At 50.5% G+C, this 17,437-nt stretch overlaps 2 protein-coding genes across 2 annotated transcripts in view; one reads left to right on the forward strand and one right to left on the reverse strand.

Moving 5' to 3' along the window:
• Positions 1-2,602, forward strand: part of SYT6 (synaptotagmin 6) — a gene marked incomplete at both ends in the record, with an annotated part of 29,365 nt that extends 26,763 nt beyond the window's left edge. Inside the window, one exon of the mRNA XM_080358547.1 lies at positions 2,531-2,602. Within this exon, the coding sequence (XP_080214673.1) occupies positions 2,531-2,602 (72 nt within the window). The remainder of the gene's footprint in view (positions 1-2,530) is intronic.
• A 12,805-nt stretch (positions 2,603-15,407) lies between these two features.
• On the reverse strand, positions 15,408-17,437 carry OLFML3 (olfactomedin like 3; the record flags this gene model as incomplete). Its single annotated transcript, XM_080358110.1, has 3 exons — positions 15,408-16,192; positions 16,565-16,850; positions 17,333-17,437. 3 exons carry the CDS (start codon positions 17,435-17,437, stop codon positions 15,408-15,410), a joined length of 1,176 nt encoding a protein of 391 aa, XP_080214236.1.

Raw genomic sequence — 17,437 nt, forward strand, 5'->3', positions numbered from 1 at the left:
TTCATCATCTTCGTCATCCATCTTCGTCATCCATCTTCGTCATCCATCTTCGTCATCCATCTTCATCCATCATCTTCTTCATCTTCTTCATCTTCATTATCTTAATAATCTTCAGAGCGTTTGCTGCCGGGCACCGGCAAACGGAGCGTTTGCTTTCTAGTTGATCCTCACGGTCTCTGTTTGCTCTAACGATTAGTTACGGCTTCTGCTGCACATCAGTGTCTTTCCTGATCGAGCACTTGGTCTTGAGCCGAAAGCAGGGAGCTGGGATTGAATTGTCTTTTTGAAAGCACAAACTGGCAAGCAGGTGACTGGAGCCGTTGAGCCGGAGCTGCTCAGTCCTGCTCCCACCTCGGGGCTGCAGATGGGGGAAGAAAAGGTGGGGAATCCCGAATTTCGTTGTTAATCACACACGAGCCGCCCTGCCTGGCGTGCCTCAAAATCCTCTGGCCAAAAAAAGCGGCTTGTTGACGTGTTTTGACTACAGCTCAGGATCCCATGTTCTGGTGATGCGACCAGGAAAACCATCCCCAGATGTTCCTTGGCTGTCCAGAATTGGGCAACATTGGACCAGGTCCACCAGACGCATTTCTGTACTACCACAGCCCAAAAATCCGCATTTCTGGGTCAGCAACATGACTCAGGTCTGTTCTCTGTGTGCCAGCATTGTTCTTTCTCCTCTTCTTTGCTTTAGCCTTCAGGGAAACTTGCTTCTCTTACATTTCATGTCTTTGCTTGCTCCATATTTATCAACAGTGAGTAACAAACTGGGCTTCTTTAATGACCATCATCAGTAAAAAGAGAACATATGCAAATGAATCACTAATTGCAGGCTTGTAAGTACTATCTTCCTCACACAGCTGTTGTTTAGAAGGGGAGTTTGTGAGCACAAGATGAGAATCCCACTCGCTGTTGCATTTTTGAAGTTATTGTGACGATAAACTCTTGGCCTCCGCACAAACCTGTTCCCATCTTTGATCCTCGAGGTCCTGCTGGGACCTGCTGCTGTGGCTTCACCCCCCAGGTGTCCTGCAGCCATCCCACCCATTGCTGCTTCCTCCATCCCCCAGGTTAGGTGGGGTGTCTATAGAAAGAAATATGAAATCACAGCACGTCTTTCCAGACTTTGAAGAGGACTTCTGAAAATGGGAAATGTCTCTGTTATCCACGAAAGACAAACTCTAATGTCGTAGGGTATCATCACTAGCACAATGCAAAATGGGTCTTTGATGTTGCCAAGTCCCTCTGACATTCAGCATGGGAACATTTATTTGTTTTAAATATTTCTCCAGATAAAAACCCACTAACTTTGCTGAGAGCTAAAGTCATGCCCATAATGAAGAACAACCATTTATCTTTAGATATGCAAAACCGGCCTCTTCCAGACTTTTGGGCATGTTTGACTCTCATTGAACTGTTCTAGTTTCTGACTGTTAATTATGCAATGGATGCGTAATTAAAAGAAGGAAAAATATCTGCTGGTTCTCCGTGGCACATTGGCCACTTGAATCTACTCTTGGAAGAGTTTTCATCACGTTTTGGAGTGGCAAACATCACTGTAAGTGCAGGCAGAGCAATGCAAGGAGCATGCAGAGGACCCTGCTATTTCTGGCTACATAGTGCAAACCTGGGCCATGTACACTGGCTGGTCTCTTTGGGGAAGGAAATTGGCTGAATCCTTGACCCTGTCTCTGGCCCTGCTTTGTAACCAACGAGCCACATTGTGAAGCGAATGATAAAAACCAGCCTCCGGAGCTGGGTCCAAGTGGACACGGAGTCTGTGCCCTGCACGCCTGACTTGAATGAGTTTTCACCCATAGAAATTAAATTTGTATATGCTAGAGCATTAATATTATCCAGCAAAGAGTTTCTGCTTATGTAGGAGAGGAGGGAATTGTTCTGGGGGAGTACAAAGCAGTGGAAGCATTATGCCTCCTGTTGTCTCTGGGAGATGCCTGTCATTTGTCATTTGAATTTAATAAAACAAGAGGGTGAGATGGGCAAGTACTCAAAAGCTTGAGGAGTAATGGTTTTGAGTTATAATAGTAGCCCCCAAGGCAGATGAGTTGTAATTTATGATCCCGTAAGTATGGCAAAAAAATGTTTGCTCTATCCATTGACTCTTTGATCTGATTTTCACTTTGAGAAATGTCTCTGGCACTGTGGACACAGGTTCTGTGCAGTAAAATTACCCGCCGGGAAAGACACAAGTACTTTTGCAATTAGGCAGTATTTCTAAAACAAAAAGGCAACAGTGCTAAACCAGGAAACAACTAAACCGAGAGCGAGCTTTGTCTTCACAGCACACACACAGAGTGTTTATTTTGCCTTTCATTCTGTGAATTGATTTACAAAGCGATAAAGTAAATTGTTCAGTAATTCTTCCTGAGTGGTTAAACGCAGGCGGTCAATAAGTTGAAACATGCTATAGAGTAGATGAGGATGTTGGAGCCGGGCAACGAAGCGATGAGAAGAATTTCAAATGATCGCTCCTGTTTGCTTAGACGTGATTTCTCTTCTGTCCCTGCAGTGGCACGGCCGGGCAGCGAGTTTTGACAGCCAGGGCTCCTGTCCCTCGCCCAAACCACCACCCACCCCGTGATACAGACGGCGGCGAGGAAAATGGGACTAAACCAAGTTATTTTTGCACTTGGCCTACAGTCTCAGTAATTTGTTGCTGAGTGGCACTGGCAGCAGCGAGACTTTCCAGTCTAGCTGTTCCCACGTAAGTAAAGGCAGAAACCCGTTTTGTGGTCAAATATGTCTTTGTCTAATACGTCTCCCAAGGTGATGTTTATTTTCTCGTGGCTTTTACTGTATGGATCCGTTTCCAGAGGAAGAAGGTAGACTGAGACATGAGCTGGAGGTTTGGTATGTAAAAACAACATGTAAAATAGTTTTTAGGCTGTATGAAGGCTGGAAAAGCGCAAAGATGCTCTGAGTGTCTACAGAGAGCACGGGTGGCCGGGAGAGGGGACACCGGACCGGTCCCACCTGGAAGAGCAGCAGCAGCAAAAGACGCGCGAGACCTTGGGATCCGCGAGCGGCTCTTTCCTCTTGTGCTCAGCCCAAACCCAGCAGCGTGTCCGCAGGTTTCCTCTTCACGTAGAGGTGTTCAGGAGCTCTTAGAAGTTTGTGCGGTGTGTATCCCAAATTCCTTTTGTCATATTTAAAAAAATGCCGTTGATTCCTCTGGGGAGAATTCTTTTTTCCTATGTTTGAAGACTCCCCAGAGCTTCTTGCATGAACAACTTCCTAAGACCCCTTCGTAGCTGCTGCTCATTCCTCCCGTGCATTACCACGTTATCTGGAGTGGAGAGAATTGCGTTGCCCCAAGTCCAAGTGGAGTTTGGACATAAAGGGGGAAAGATGTTACAGAAGTGGGTGACATCCTTGCATGAGCACTAGGTCTTCATTTCTTATATCATCCTAGTAATAAAGGGTGAACAAAAGGGTAGAGGGAAATACAGAAACACAACCAATACTAAAAAAAAGCTTCTAAATTTTTTTTCTTGAACTATCAGCACTTAATGAAAAAAGTTTCTAAGGCCCAAGCCCTGGAGGGAGATCAAGTTTTGAAAACAAAATGAAACTTTAGAGGCCAAAAATGAAGTTAAACATCCCGAGCGCTGGCTTTGCGAACACAGCTAAACCAGCTGATCTTTATCAGCCAGACGTGGATTTTGGACGCTTTCTCATCGTGGATTTTTCTCCAAGTTAATAAGGGCATTAGTGCTGTTTGTTCCACTGTAATTAAATTAAGTAAATGCATATATTTTGGTTCCGAGTTCAAATTTGCTGGCAAGGCAGCCATTTCTCCTCACTTCAGGCTGGCAGAACTGCACACATTGGCCACCATCTTCAGGTCAACTTCAGTTTCCATTCTCCTAAACGCCACAGCATCAGCCTCCACCAAACATCACGACTAGCAGAGAAGGGTGTATTTCTGCATTGTTTTTCTGAGTAAGATGAATCCTTTGTTCAGTGAAGGACAAACACGTAATTTCTCATCACACCTTGTGTCTTAATTCTCTTTTATGTGCCACATGCTATAGAAGCAGAAACTCAATAAAATTATTTGATTTGTAAGTCTTGCCTCGTCTGGTGAAACACTTGGTCTTGCGAAAGCGGTAATTGTCTGTTATGTGATTTTAGATGGTTACAGTAATCACAGCAGATGCTATAAAATGTGATAATAACAGACCTTCGCATGGTATGCAGACTGTGATTTGAAGCAGCCACTCCTTCGGCGTAGAATTTGCAGTTCTCGTTTGTCCTGGGGCAGTCAACATGCATCCATCCCTTGGGGAATTGCTGAGCACTAGTCACAGAGAAAAAGAATATATACATAGATAGATATATTTCAAGTACTTATCGTTCATTGAAACAAAAAGGGGGCAGAAGTGCATTAGCTCACAACATCAGGAGCGCTGTAGAATTCTACCACGGGACACAGCTGAGGACGCCCCTTTAGCAGACAACCCATCCTTTCCAGGAACGTTCCGGGTCTTCTAACCATGCAAAATAATTGACTTACACCAACGGTTGGTTTGAAAACCAACCACGAGCCCCCTGAACCTTGGCCTGAGCTGACCTGAGCCTGGGGTGTTGGGCACCATGACTTGGAAATGCCTCTTTGAGGTTTGCAGATCAAAGCACCCCCATCACAAGCTGTCCCCAGGAGAAGTCACAGCTGGATGCCAGGATGGCACTTGACAATCATTAACCACTCTAACCCACTCAAATCCTTTTCTTTAATCCCAGCTTCTTGGTTTTTGGCATTTTCTGTATAATCTCCGTCTCTTATCCATTCTTCTTGTTATCTAGGATTTAGTCAAAACATACGTGGGGTTTGACACAAAGCTGCTATTTTTAATCCTCGCTTCACACCGATAATCAATTTGCACTCAATACTGGCTGTCACTTGCGTTACTGGAAAACTGGATCTCACGCTGGTGAATAACACCCACGTCTGGGTAGTTCAACCCCCTACACTTATATTTTAACTGCTGAGATTTTGCCACGTCCCTTGGCGAGGGGATAATCAAACCATTGTGTGTTTGTCATCGCCTCGGCGCAGCCACTCGAGAAGATTGGTCACACTCATGGAGACGAGACACACCGTGCGAGCGCAAATATTTCCCTTTCATCTAGAGAGGGATTATAACTCTGAAAAGGAGTTGAGCCTGGCACAGGCACCATCCCAGGATTAGCTAAGTTGCTTTCTTGCTCCTTCTCTTACCATATGATAGTAACTCACAGAGAAGTTTAAATTATTACCAGGCAAAATCAGCACGATGAGCCCGGGGCCATGTCCCATGGGAGACTTTGCCGTTGGAGACTCTTGCTCCTTCAGACCTCATTGGAGAGGTGAATTTCAGGCTATGTATGATGTCCCTTTTCCTTTTAGTTTTAGCCTCATAGTCTCCAATTTCATAGAGAAATGACTGACTGCAGGAGGAGTTAGAGGCACTGAAATGAAGGCGGCCACTTATTAATGATTACTGCTGGTTTAATGATGGGGACACAGGGAGACGTGAAACCTCACTCATTACAAGGGGTCAGACCCCCAGCCACGTCCCCTCCCACCCATTTGAGAGCAAAATAACTTCATATGTGAGAGAAAAAAACAAAGGTGAAAAATCCCCCTAAGTGGCACTCTAAAAGTGACCATTAATTTATAATTATAGAGTGCTCCTCACAAGTAGACAAAAACCACCCCCCAAAACCTTTTCTTTACACAGTCACATATCCCCAGTCCCATACACGCACCAGTCCTGCTGCTGTCTTTAGTTCAAGTACCTTCAGTCCAGATACTTTTCCTCACTTATGTCATAAGGTGATAAATCAGACAGCAAATTATAGCTCGTTTAAGGAAAGTATAGCCCTGATCCCTGAGATTCTTATCTCAGTTCTCTATTTATTCTTAATTTTTTGTACTTTTGCTATTTGCCCTTTTAATTGTGTCTCTAATCCAGCCGTCCCAGACTTCTCAGTCTCATTTTGCTAGAGGTTTTTCTCCCCTGGGTCCCTGCTCATTCTTCCTGCCATTAAGATTATATATATCAGTACAGTTGTGCACTTATTTAAATGCCAGGTCAGGGATCTAATTTCTAGTTATAATGCATCATGCAAGGATGACCTCATTGGGACAAGAAACTGTCATTTATAGAGTCACAGCTCCTGGATGCACACAACAAGAAACCAAAAGGATAGTCTAAATTTTGCAAAAGAAAAGGTAATATAGGCTGTTTTTCCAGGGTGAGCAGCACCCCAAAAAATCAGGGTTGTCGAGAGTGCTGTGGGTGAGCCTGTGCAAGGTGGATCTCAGCTGTTCTTTGCAGATGCACAGGCTTAGTAAAGCTGGATCTTTGTCCAAGTGTAGCTCTGCACTCAGCCTTCAGTGACAACAGTGCTGCTTAGATATTCCACAAATTGTTTGTTTGTTTGTTTTCTCACTGGACTTCTCTCAAATATAGTTTGTAATTATATTTTATAGCTTTATATATATATATATATGTATATATATATATATATACACATAAAGACAGTGCGTTAGTCATGCAAATATAATTACGCATCGTATGTTCCCGAGTCATTCATCATGAGAAACACGGAATTTAAAGCACATGTATTACAAAAACCCAGTGTAGGCTCCTATTAAAAATGCAGTTCATTAAAGCTCATAAAGTACCTTAGGATGGGTCAAGGCAAATCCAGAGAACATTCCGTTGCCGTGGGAACAGCGGCACCGGAGCCAAGTGCAGATGCGGTAACCTGCGGCATCAGAAATCAACAGGAAAATATGATTAGGAGACAAAGCTCCCCCAAAACAGACACCCCGAGATCCCCACGGGCCTTCCCGGGGCTGTGTCCCCATGGAGGGGACCCATGGGCCGGTGTGAGATGGGTCAGTGATACTGGGGAAACATCCCACAGCAAATCAGTGACCGGGAAATATGACCCAGTCATCAAATCCACATATGTAGAATGCTTTCTGGATTGTTAATTGCTTCTGAAGTGGAAGACTAACTCCTAATCTCCCATTAGCGACTGCGCACCCCTCTGCATTTCAAATTCCCTCAGAAGCTGAGGGTTTCTTGACTGCCATGAGGGACAGAGTGGAAGAGCTGTAATTAATTAAGTCGGTTTGCTAGCATTACTCTACATAGATTACATAAATGAAGGAGGATTTTGCTCGTTGCTCTGCTGATTTCCCCTCCGATGCTGGAGATCACCCTGCCCGCCCCTCCAACCCCTTGGCCCCAGACGTCCCATGGTGTCCCCCTCCCAGCTCCCTGTGCCAGCCCAATGGGGGCTTTGGTCCCACAGACCTCATCCCATGTCACAGGAGCCCTGGTTGGCCTGGTGCTCATTGGAAACCCCTCGAGATTCAGGTGGGACACGAAGAAATTGTTGCCCCTCAGGGTGTTGAGAGCCTGGGCCAGGTTGGTGGTAGATGAACCATCCCTGGAGACATCCCAGGCCAGGCTGGACGGGGCTCTGAGCAACCTGAGCTGGTGAAGATGTCCCTGCTCATGGCAGGGAATTGGACTAGATGAGCCTTGAAGCTCCCCAGCTACCCCATCTATAATACTCTATAATTCTATGAAGGCTGTTGTACCAGGCACAGCAATCCGGGCACGGCCCCTGCCTGCTGGAGATGAATTAACGCAGCTTTTCTAGGACATAATCATTACAGAAACCAGGAGGACCTTTCTGCCTGTTGCTTTATCTAATGAACTGCTAATTGCTGCACACTGTGTATGTTCTGCAGGGCTGCCGAGCTGCTCTGGCTGTCTCCATCTGATGGAGATGGCCCCTCTATGGGGATGAGCTGCCCCGACCCTTGGGTCTTCTCCCTCCTGCAGCCTCAATGGGGGAAAAAAAATCACCAAGCCACTAACTAGCATCCTGCAACCAGGAGCTGAGGATGTCTGTATTGCAGATTAACAGCCTGGTGCTGGTGTGGGAGAAGGTCCTTCCAAGCTCGTTCCATAAGGTGATGCCACCAGTGAGGGCTGTGGGGCTGCCCCTGGGGCTCTTGGATGCTCCTGTGCCCACCAGAAACCTCCACAGCAACATCTCCTGCCCTGCAGCGGAGGTGATGCTGCTGGGGGCTGGGCTGCTTCGTGGCCCCAAGCCGGGGTTCTTCTCACGAGCAAAGGTGTCAAAAACGCCAAAGGACATCTTCGTTATTATCCATCATATATCCACAGGACTTAAAAAAATCAAGCTGCTCTCTGAAACCTGGAGTTTGCCTGGTGTACGTGAACAACCGGCCAAAAATAAGATGTTTTCCACAGCAAAGACAGTCCCAGCGGTAACAGGTATTTGTGCTGCCAGAAGCAGGGTTGTCAGATATGTCAGCAACAAACACCCTTCAGGGTGAACCACGGTTGGTTAGAGATCAGATTTAATAAGGATTTCTTTAGCCAGAGGAAAAACTAAAATATGAGAATTTAAGTCTAAAATACCCTAATTCCCACCCGAAACCATGTGGCAGGACAGTGGCAGGAATGGAGCTGATGATGCAATTAAAGTAATTATTTCCTAAAATTACCTCTAAGGCTGTGAAGGTGGCTCTTGCAGCGAATGGAATAACGGAGGGGCCAGCAATGGCAGAAATTGCCTGGTTTCCCTCTGAGCATCACCCGGGGACGCTATGGGGTCAGCACACGGCACGGTGACACCGCGCCCCAGCTGTGCAGAATGCATGAGATTTATTGGTACTGATGTCTCTTGATTAAATTATAGTTCTTTCTTCATTTTTTTTTTGTGTTGCGAGCTGAAAATTTCAATTTCCAAGGTCAGCTTGGCTCAGGAATGGAAAATAGCAGGAGATGGCAAATGACACCGACACGGAGGTGGCTCAGTTGTGGAAAAGCGCTTTTCATTTAAACCCCTGATTTCCTGAAAACCTGCGGTCGAGGAAGAGCCGGCAATTCAGCATGAAGCTGTGGGGACAATTGTCTGCAGGAGCCGGTCACAAAGCCCAGCTCTGGCCTGTGTGCTTGGCTGTTTCGAGCCCTCCGGGTTGCAAGGCGTGAAGCAATTTTAGGTTAAAAGGGAATAAAAAGAAGGAGAAGGACTATGAAAGTCATGGGCACTTGGCAAGGAGCAGCTGCCTGGAGGTCAGGGACTGGATTTCCACTGTAAATTAATCGATGGATTAGCATTTATTTCTTAGTTCTCATTTTCCCCTTAGCGCCTAATTATGTATTAAAATATTGCATTCCCGTTGAGAGGGAAGAGACCATGAACATTATTGGTTCCAGCCATTAACCCAACACTGGAATTAACCCGTGTCCCCTAGAACCTCATCCATACCTGGTCTCCTGGGACAGATGCTCCTCCAGGGGCTTTGCCTCATCAGACTTCACATTTTCACTTGCCCGAGCGATTCCATACAAGTGCTCATCTTCGCATCGTTTTCATTTACCAAGGCTAGTGGGTAATTTTGGAGAAATCCATTTAACTGAGCAATTAGTGAATCAGTAGCATACCTCTGCATTTTACCAGAAACAGAAAAATTGGTAATTTCTGTTTGTTTTGACCCTACCTCTGTAGTTACGGCAGCAATTTTCTGTAATAATCGCAGTTACCATGGTTATACCTCCCTCCGCATTGTCAGAAAGACACGGACCTTGTGCTAGCACAGCCACGGGAAGGCAAAGGGGCTAGAGACCCCAAAATCAGCGCTTCATTGAGCCCCAACACACGGGGAGGGAGTTGGAGGCAAACAGAGAAATAGAACTTACCTTGTGTTTCTTGGAGCTGGCCCACGATCCCCACATTGCAGGTGGTGCTGGGGCAAACCCAAACCCTCTGCAGTTTTGCTTTGGGAGGATTTCTTAAGTAGAAAATTCAGATCCATTCCAGAAAGGCTCTGGGGAGCTGATTTTCAGAGAGGAAAGAAATTAAAGAACTGCTTAGCTGAATAAGCTGAGCTGGCGGTTTTGTGTCCTCAGGAAACATCTTCAATAATCATAGCATTAGTAATAATAACACCCCAAAGAAAATCCGAGTGAAATCGCGTAGACGCCAGGATGCGTGAAATCCCTGGGCTGGTGTGAGCTGCCTGCCTGCGTCCTCCTCGTGTGTGATCTTCTTGGTGAGAGATGGGTATATTGCCCCAAAAGGGAGCAGTGTACGCGGGGTAATCCATCCTGATCAAAGCACTGAAATAACTGCAAATTCTGTTAGTAAATTAAAGTGTCCAGAAAATAATGAAACTCGGCATGTGCCACAAAGCACAGCTCCTCTGACAGGGCTGTGAGCTCCAAAGGCAAAGGTTTTGTGTTTCGTTTTCCTGTCGAGGGGAAAGGAAGGAGCGGACACTGGGAAGATGGTTCTGCGGGGGCCTCATAATTCTGCAGAATCCACCTTTTTAAAAGAAATCTCAGTTTCTGTCCTTTTCTTTGAGCTGCAGCACATTTCCTCCATCGCAGCACGTTCAATGATGGGTGCAAGTGTCATGGAGGGTTTAGGGGGTTGGTGGTGGGATGTGTGGGGACAAGGGGCAGCTCTGTGCCATGGGGGGAACAGCAGGAGCCAGGTTTGGTGTTTGAGGAGGCAAAGTGGGGTAAACTGAGCACAGCCATGGCCCAAGGCGCTCATCCTCAAATCTCAGCATCAGCATGTCCCCCAGGCAGACATGACCAGGGATGAGGGGACCCCAGAGATGTCCCCCTACCGGGCTGAGCACCCGCGGTCGCACCAGCCGGTGCAGCACGGCAGGCGGGAGCCGTCTCTGCGCCCGGACATCCCATGAAAACCTCCCCTGGCACCCTATGGTTCCCATCCCTTCAGATCCCGCCACTGCGCTCACACTCCCGGGTCCCTCCTGTCCCCAAATCCTTTGTAGCTCCCTGAGCTCACTGACAATGCAAAATCAGAAATAGCAGGGAGCTGTGGTTGAGCACACACATTTAAATCCCTGTTACTAACCAGAAGATCCCGCTTTCAGTGGAAAACAATTATCTCCATGTCAGAAAGCGAAAGCAGGCTGACCTCCGGCTCAGCACATCTGGCCAGATGCTGGCAGCGCTCAGAGGAGGCAGATTTAGCTCCAGCTCAGCCCACACGGACACGGAGCCACAGGCCTGAGCTCTCCCTCTCTGCAGCAAAGCTCCAAGCAAACAGTGCTGCTGAACTTGGTTGTGCTTACTCTTCATTTTCATTAGAAAGTGCGAAGAACCGTGGGCAAGCTGCTGCCATTGTGTGTCCCTCCTAGCACGTCCGAGTTCATCCCAAGCTCCAGCATCCTCCCACTTCTGCTGCCAAGCCCTGGATAGAGCGCTTTGTTGCCTCCCAATCCATGTGTGATGAGTTAGACCTCAACCAGATGTTACGTGGGCAGAAATACCTATTTGAAGTTAAAAGCCTGTGATTATACTCACCAACCAGCCATTAAGAAAGTATTAAATGGAGAAATTATCCCCCCTTCTTGTTTCAATACAATAGCATCTCTATAATACACTTGTTTAAGTTGCCTACTTTTAATGTTAGTTCCCTTGTTTCTAATACTACATGCAGAACCATTTCCCTTTATCAATAGCTCCTGTGAAGTGGAAAAAGAGTCAGGGAGGGGAAAAAAAAGCCAATATGCTTGAGAATGAGACAAAGGGGACAAAATTAGCCAGAAGAGCTTGCTTTCTCTGTCCTACTGTTAACATAACTTCTCAATTTACTTTATCAGATTGCCTTGCAAAGAGAAGTTATTTTTCAAGAGGAGCAGAGATGAAAGGGATTATTACTTACAGAGACGACTCTTTAAAGAGATAAAACGTCTGGCAATTAAAGCACAAAGAGCTGCAGACTCACAAGGAGAGCGGTGGCTTCAGTGGAGCAGGCACATTAGCATATTTTCCACTAACCCCTCATTACAGAAGGTGATAAGTGGCTGTGAAGCTGCCGAGGGTCCATCCCGCCCACAGCCCGGGGGACACAGGGAGGGGTCCCCCCTTGTCCCATCACAGGCTGAACGGGACCGTGTGCCTGGAAATGAAGGTTTTTAGCAGCCTCCGGTGTGGGAGAGCGGCTGCTGTAACGGCTGCAGGTGACCTGGGCGGTGGAGCCGCTGTCACCGGTGATCTGGGCGACAAAACTGCGTGTTCCTCGAAATCCGTTAATTTGAGAGGGGCCGGGGCTGCGCGGAGCCACCGGGAGCGCCCACAGAAGCGACAAACCCGGTTTTGAGGGGACCCCGGAGGGGTCCAGGGCAGATGCTGCCCCCCCGAATCACCCCCAGCCCGCTGGATTAACCCCGGGTCACCGGCTCCTACCAGGGTGGGGCCGGCAGCGGCAATTAGCGGCAATTAACACCTATTAACACCTATTAACACCTATTAAAACACCTGGAGACCCAGCAGCTGCGGCACAACCTTTGCTTTCTCCTTATAGGACCGATATATATTTAAAGAAGACAAAAAAAGAAATCGATGAGCCCTGGCAGGAGCTGAACTTCTATGTTTGCTGGTAGCAAAGCTCACCGGGTGCCTGGTGGTGAGAGCCTGGCCCAGGTTGGCCAGAGAGGTGGTAGATGAACCATCCCTGGAGACATCCCAGGCCAGGCTGGACGGGGCTCTGAGCACCCTGAGCTGGTGAAGATGTCCCTGTCATGGCAGGGGGGGCACTGGGGGAGCTGGGAAGGTCCCTCCAAACCATTCTGTGAGTCTGTGGTTCTGCCACCTGCATCCATGTCACAGTGTCCTTCTCCGTCCGTGTGAGACCGGGGGCTCACTAGGGTTTGCTCAGCCCCCTTTGGGAGACCAGGACCACAGCGAGGGAGCTGCTGTTCTTCACCAAAGCCGCCTCCAGCCAGCTCACAGCCGAACCACTTTTGATGATCAAACATGTGATTTTTGTCTAAGTGTTTGCCAGCAAATGGAGATAATGCTGTTCTGCTTTATGGGGGTTATTCCAAGGATTAATTAGTTGATGTTTCTTGAAGTACTTTGAAGATGTGGAGTGCTAGATAAGTGCTGGGTTTTATAAGCTGTTCAGGCACTGCAGTTATTTTTCCATTTTTCTTCTCATCCCCAAAGTGTTTGTACAAAACACATTCCACATGAGCGTGTGGTTACTGTAGGCGCTCGTCACGTTGGGGTTTTGCAGGGTGGCAGCAGACGGCTCACCCACCCTCATACCAGCAATTTTCCTTGTTAGTGAATGTATCCCAAAGGAGAGAAGTCAGAAGCCACTCATAGGGGGTCCTGCTGTGTCCCCACCCCACAGCACCCCCGTCCATGGGACACGTCCCCACCAGCACATGCAGCATCATTTGGGGGTGCAGTGAGAGACCCCCCATCACCGCTTACAGGGATGTAAGCCAGGTTGGCGCTGAGCCGGAGGGTGCTGCACCTCCCGGGCAGCCCATGGTGACAGAAACCCGTTTTCCTCCCGTTTCAGGAGCAGTTTTCTGGCAGCGAGCTCAGGGTCTCAGCTCTCGCAGAAGGAACACGCGTCTCGTTTTGACAGGCTGACCTTTGCATCCGCTCCTGGCTGTTCCCAGCAAGGGGAGCACAACTACATGGGTTTTGTGCCCCTCTTGCCATGGCAATATGAAGCTTAATGAGCGAGGTTTGCTAACGAGATTAAAATACTTGCCGGGCACGTGATGCTCAGCACAAGCGGGACTCTGGCAACTGCTGCCATGGGTTGTACCTGTGAGTACGAGCACCGGTGTCCCAGGGGAGCAAAGTCCCACTGTGCAGGACTTGTTTCAGGTTAGGAGACAGTTTCTGGTGCAGAATTGTTGCTGCCCCATCAATTTTAATCCAAGCTAAAGAAATCATTGGCATAATTATTTACAACTGTGCAATTTCTGAAAATTATATTTCTGTTACCGTAGTTATTGATCTTGAAAAGGGCTATAAATTGACTTGACAGTTCACATAGTCCTTCACACTTGGATAATTTCTCTGCTTGACTTGCACTGTGTGTTGAACTTTCAGCACCATCCAATTACAGTCATTCAAAGTGTGTATTTAAACATTCTTCTTATGCAACCAAAAGATACTTCGATTCTAATACAGAAGAACTCGAAGCGAATATTAAGTCACCTCCACGTGGTCAGACAGCTTGGGTGCGGGGTGGGGGGCACAGACCTGGCTTTATGGCAACATGGGGGTGTCATGACTGTTCATGGAGGGCAGGTGGCCCCAGGAGACACCAGGTCCTTGGTCCCCATGGGGCTGGGACCTCCCCCGGGGTACCTGGGCAGCTCCGTGGCCTCTTGCTGTGAGGGGTCCCTGTGGCGACACGGGCAGGATGCGACCCCTGCCTCGCCAGACCGGCTCACGGCTTCATGTGTTCCGCGTTTGTCTCCAGGACTCTGATGGGAAAAAGAGATGCTTAACGACACACAGACACCTCGTAATTCCTCCTCTGTGCTCTTGGGCCGCTGTGACAGGAACAAATCACAGCAAATCCGGGTTTCTGGGGGGCTCATGGCACCTCTGGCCAGAAACCGGCCCAACACGGCACCTTCGGGGTGCAGTGCGAGCGGCATGAGTGGCACAGTCCCTGCTGGGTGATGTGACGGGGACTGGAAGGATGTGGCCTGGTGGCCACGCGGGGCTGTGCCCATGCCCAGGTGCAGCCCTGGTGCTGGTGACAGGGTCTTGATCCCCAGCAGTGCTGGAGCCACCATCCCAGGGGCTCCAGACTTGCCCCATCTCCTTTGGGATGCTGCTGTGGGGCTGCGCAGGACTCGGCATCGATCAAACAGGGACGGGAAGGGGCTTGGGGGACCTTATGTGAAGGGTTTGTGGCCATCCCGTGGCTGCAGGGGGGAGATAACTGTGCTCCATTAGAAGCGAACTTGGAAAAGCAGCAACATCTGGTGCCTGCTGGCTAGGGCGCCTCCCCGGCATGCCAGGGGAACCTCCAATTTTCCTCTCAGATTAGGGGATTTTGCTGTTTGCTCATAGTTTTGAACATGCAGAACAGGCTGGCCCTGGCCGAGCTCAGAGGTCCCATTGCTGCAGCAGAAACCAGCCCAAAGCCCTGGCTTAAACCCCTGCCCAAAGCCCAGCCCAATCCCCCAGTCCAGCCCCCCAGCCCAGGAGCCATGCTCGCTGCTCCGGCCAGCCCTGCAGGGACACCCCACCCTTGGGAAGCGTCTTTTGGGGTGACTCTGGTGCAATGCGGATCTCACGGCTCTGGCAGCCTGGCCCCAGCACCCCCACGCTCCCCCCAAGCAGATGGCTGCAGCTCGCTGCGTAGTATTTATTCATTATATCACAGAGAACAACATCTCATTAAATGAGTCCACCTTTCTGCAGGGTTGTCCTGGGCAGGGACGCCGGTGCTGGTGGGTGGCCAGGGGTGGTGAAGGGGATCCAGCATTTCATCATTTCACAGTGATGGGAAATGGGGCAGAGATGCCATCCCATGGCCCCTCACACCTCCAGCTTCTTCTTCATCTCCATGCGGTAGATGATCTGGTAGCCGTCATCCCAGGCGTAGATCTGCCTCTCGTGGGGGCTATACTTCATGCCGGAGTGGGAGCCGTAGCGCTTGGGGAAGTAGACGAGCGAGGCGTCCTCGGGGGCCAGCGTGCCGCTCACGTCGAACACGCACTGCACGCGGGAGCGGCTGGGCAGGCGGGTGTTGTAGACCACGTGCAGCGCCCCGCACACCACGAAGGCGCCCTCGGCGTTCTCCCGCGGGCACGGCGTGTCCCACATCTGCTCGATGTCCAGAGAGGTGGGGTCCAGCTTGGCCAGGCATATGTTCTTCTCGTCCTCCTTGGTGGCGTAGATGGCCCAGAGCCCCTCCTCATCCGCCGCCACCTCGATGTAGGTGAACGGCGAGAGCCCGAAGACGGGGATCTGCTCCTCGGCAGGGAACACCGAGCTGTCCACCACCGTCTTGTTGGCCAGGTTGAACTTGATCACCTGGAAGGGGCCCTGCTGGCGGATGTAGTAGAGGTGTCCATTGTAGACGAGGTGCCCGGTGCCCACCCAGGGGTAGGGCAGCTTGATGCGGGCGGCCTTGCGGGTGGCAGAGAAGAGGGTGAACTCCCGCATGCGGGGGAAGACGTACACCGTGTCGTTGGCAGTGCCGTCGAAGACGTAGATCTTCTCGGAGTTCCCTGCGGCATCTTTGGTCCAGAGCCCAGAGGTGCTGCCGAAGCGCTTCAGGATCTTCATGGATCTGATGCTCGCGATGGTGTCACTGCAGTCTGTAAGAGCGGGGCAGCTGTGACACCCTGAAAGCCCTGGAGCGAGGAAAGCTCCCACCCTGGGCCGGAGTCACAGGGGTCCCGCTGGGTCCCACCCCAGCCCTCAGGCAACTGCTTTGCAAACTCACTGCGGAGGTTGCAGTGGTGGCATCAAGAGGTCCCCTTGTGCCACCCTCACCCCAGCGCTGCCCCAAGGGCTTTGGAGAAGCCCAGGGCTCTGGCGTGGAGCTTGGATGCGGCTCCAGGCAGCGGCAGGGGTGCAGGGTTCGTGCCAGAGACACCCGAGAGATGCTCTGCTGGGACGCAATGCTACAACATGGGTCCAGGGCAGACTGGGTGCGCTGGGAAGGTCACCCCACAGCAGCCTCTCACCTGTCAGCTTGGTGTACTTCTCGTTCTTCCTCTGCTTGGCCGTGGCCACCTGCTTCTCCATCAGCGTCTCATCCACCTCCACGCAGGGCGGCGCGGGGTTCTGCATCTCCAGGTAGTCCACCTCGCGCTCCAGGCGGTCCACACGCACCGCCGCGCTCTCCGCCTCCGTCCGCATCGCCTCCCGCTCCTTCTCCGCTGCCTCCAGCATCCCCAGCACCTGGTTCTTGAAGTCCCGCAGCTCCGTGGAGTAGCGGCTGCTCTGCTTGTGCCACTGCGAGATCCTCTCCTGGGGTGGCCACGGGGACACTGAGGTCTCTGCTTCCCACAGCCCACCCGCAGCAGCCGTCACGCTGCCTGTGTGTGGCCACGGGAGCCCCCACGGCCACAGGGCGCTGCAAACATGACTCTGGGTCCCATCCTGCCACCTCCTGCACCCGCAATGCTCCTGCACCCTTGGTGTTCCTGTAGCCTCAGTGCTCCTGCACCCTGGATGCTCCTGCACCCTGGATGCTCCTGCACCCACGATGCTCCCAGACCCATGACACCCCTGCTCCCGCACGCCCCTGTCCCACAGCGCTCCCATTGCCGTCATGTGCTGGGCTGTGCGGGGCGCTGGTGAGGTGGGGGCCACAGCACCCCATGCCAGCTCTGCTCTGCCCCATCTCTCACCCCCAACTGGTTCCCAGCCCCACCACCACCAGAGAGGAAGGGCCTGGGAGCCCCATGGCGGGGCAAAGTGGGGTGAAGGGGGGCAAACTGGGGCCGTACCTCCAGGAGGGTGAGGCGGCGCTCCACGTACTCCATGAACTGCTGCTGCTGGGCGCGCAGGGCCGCGGCGAGGAGCAGGAGCAGCAGGCAGCGCCAGGGCCCCAT

The sequence above is a fragment of the Nesoenas mayeri genome (assembly GCF_963082525.1).
Source record: "Nesoenas mayeri genome assembly, chromosome: 23".
NCBI classification, from domain to species: Eukaryota; Metazoa; Chordata; class Aves; order Columbiformes; family Columbidae; genus Nesoenas; species Nesoenas mayeri.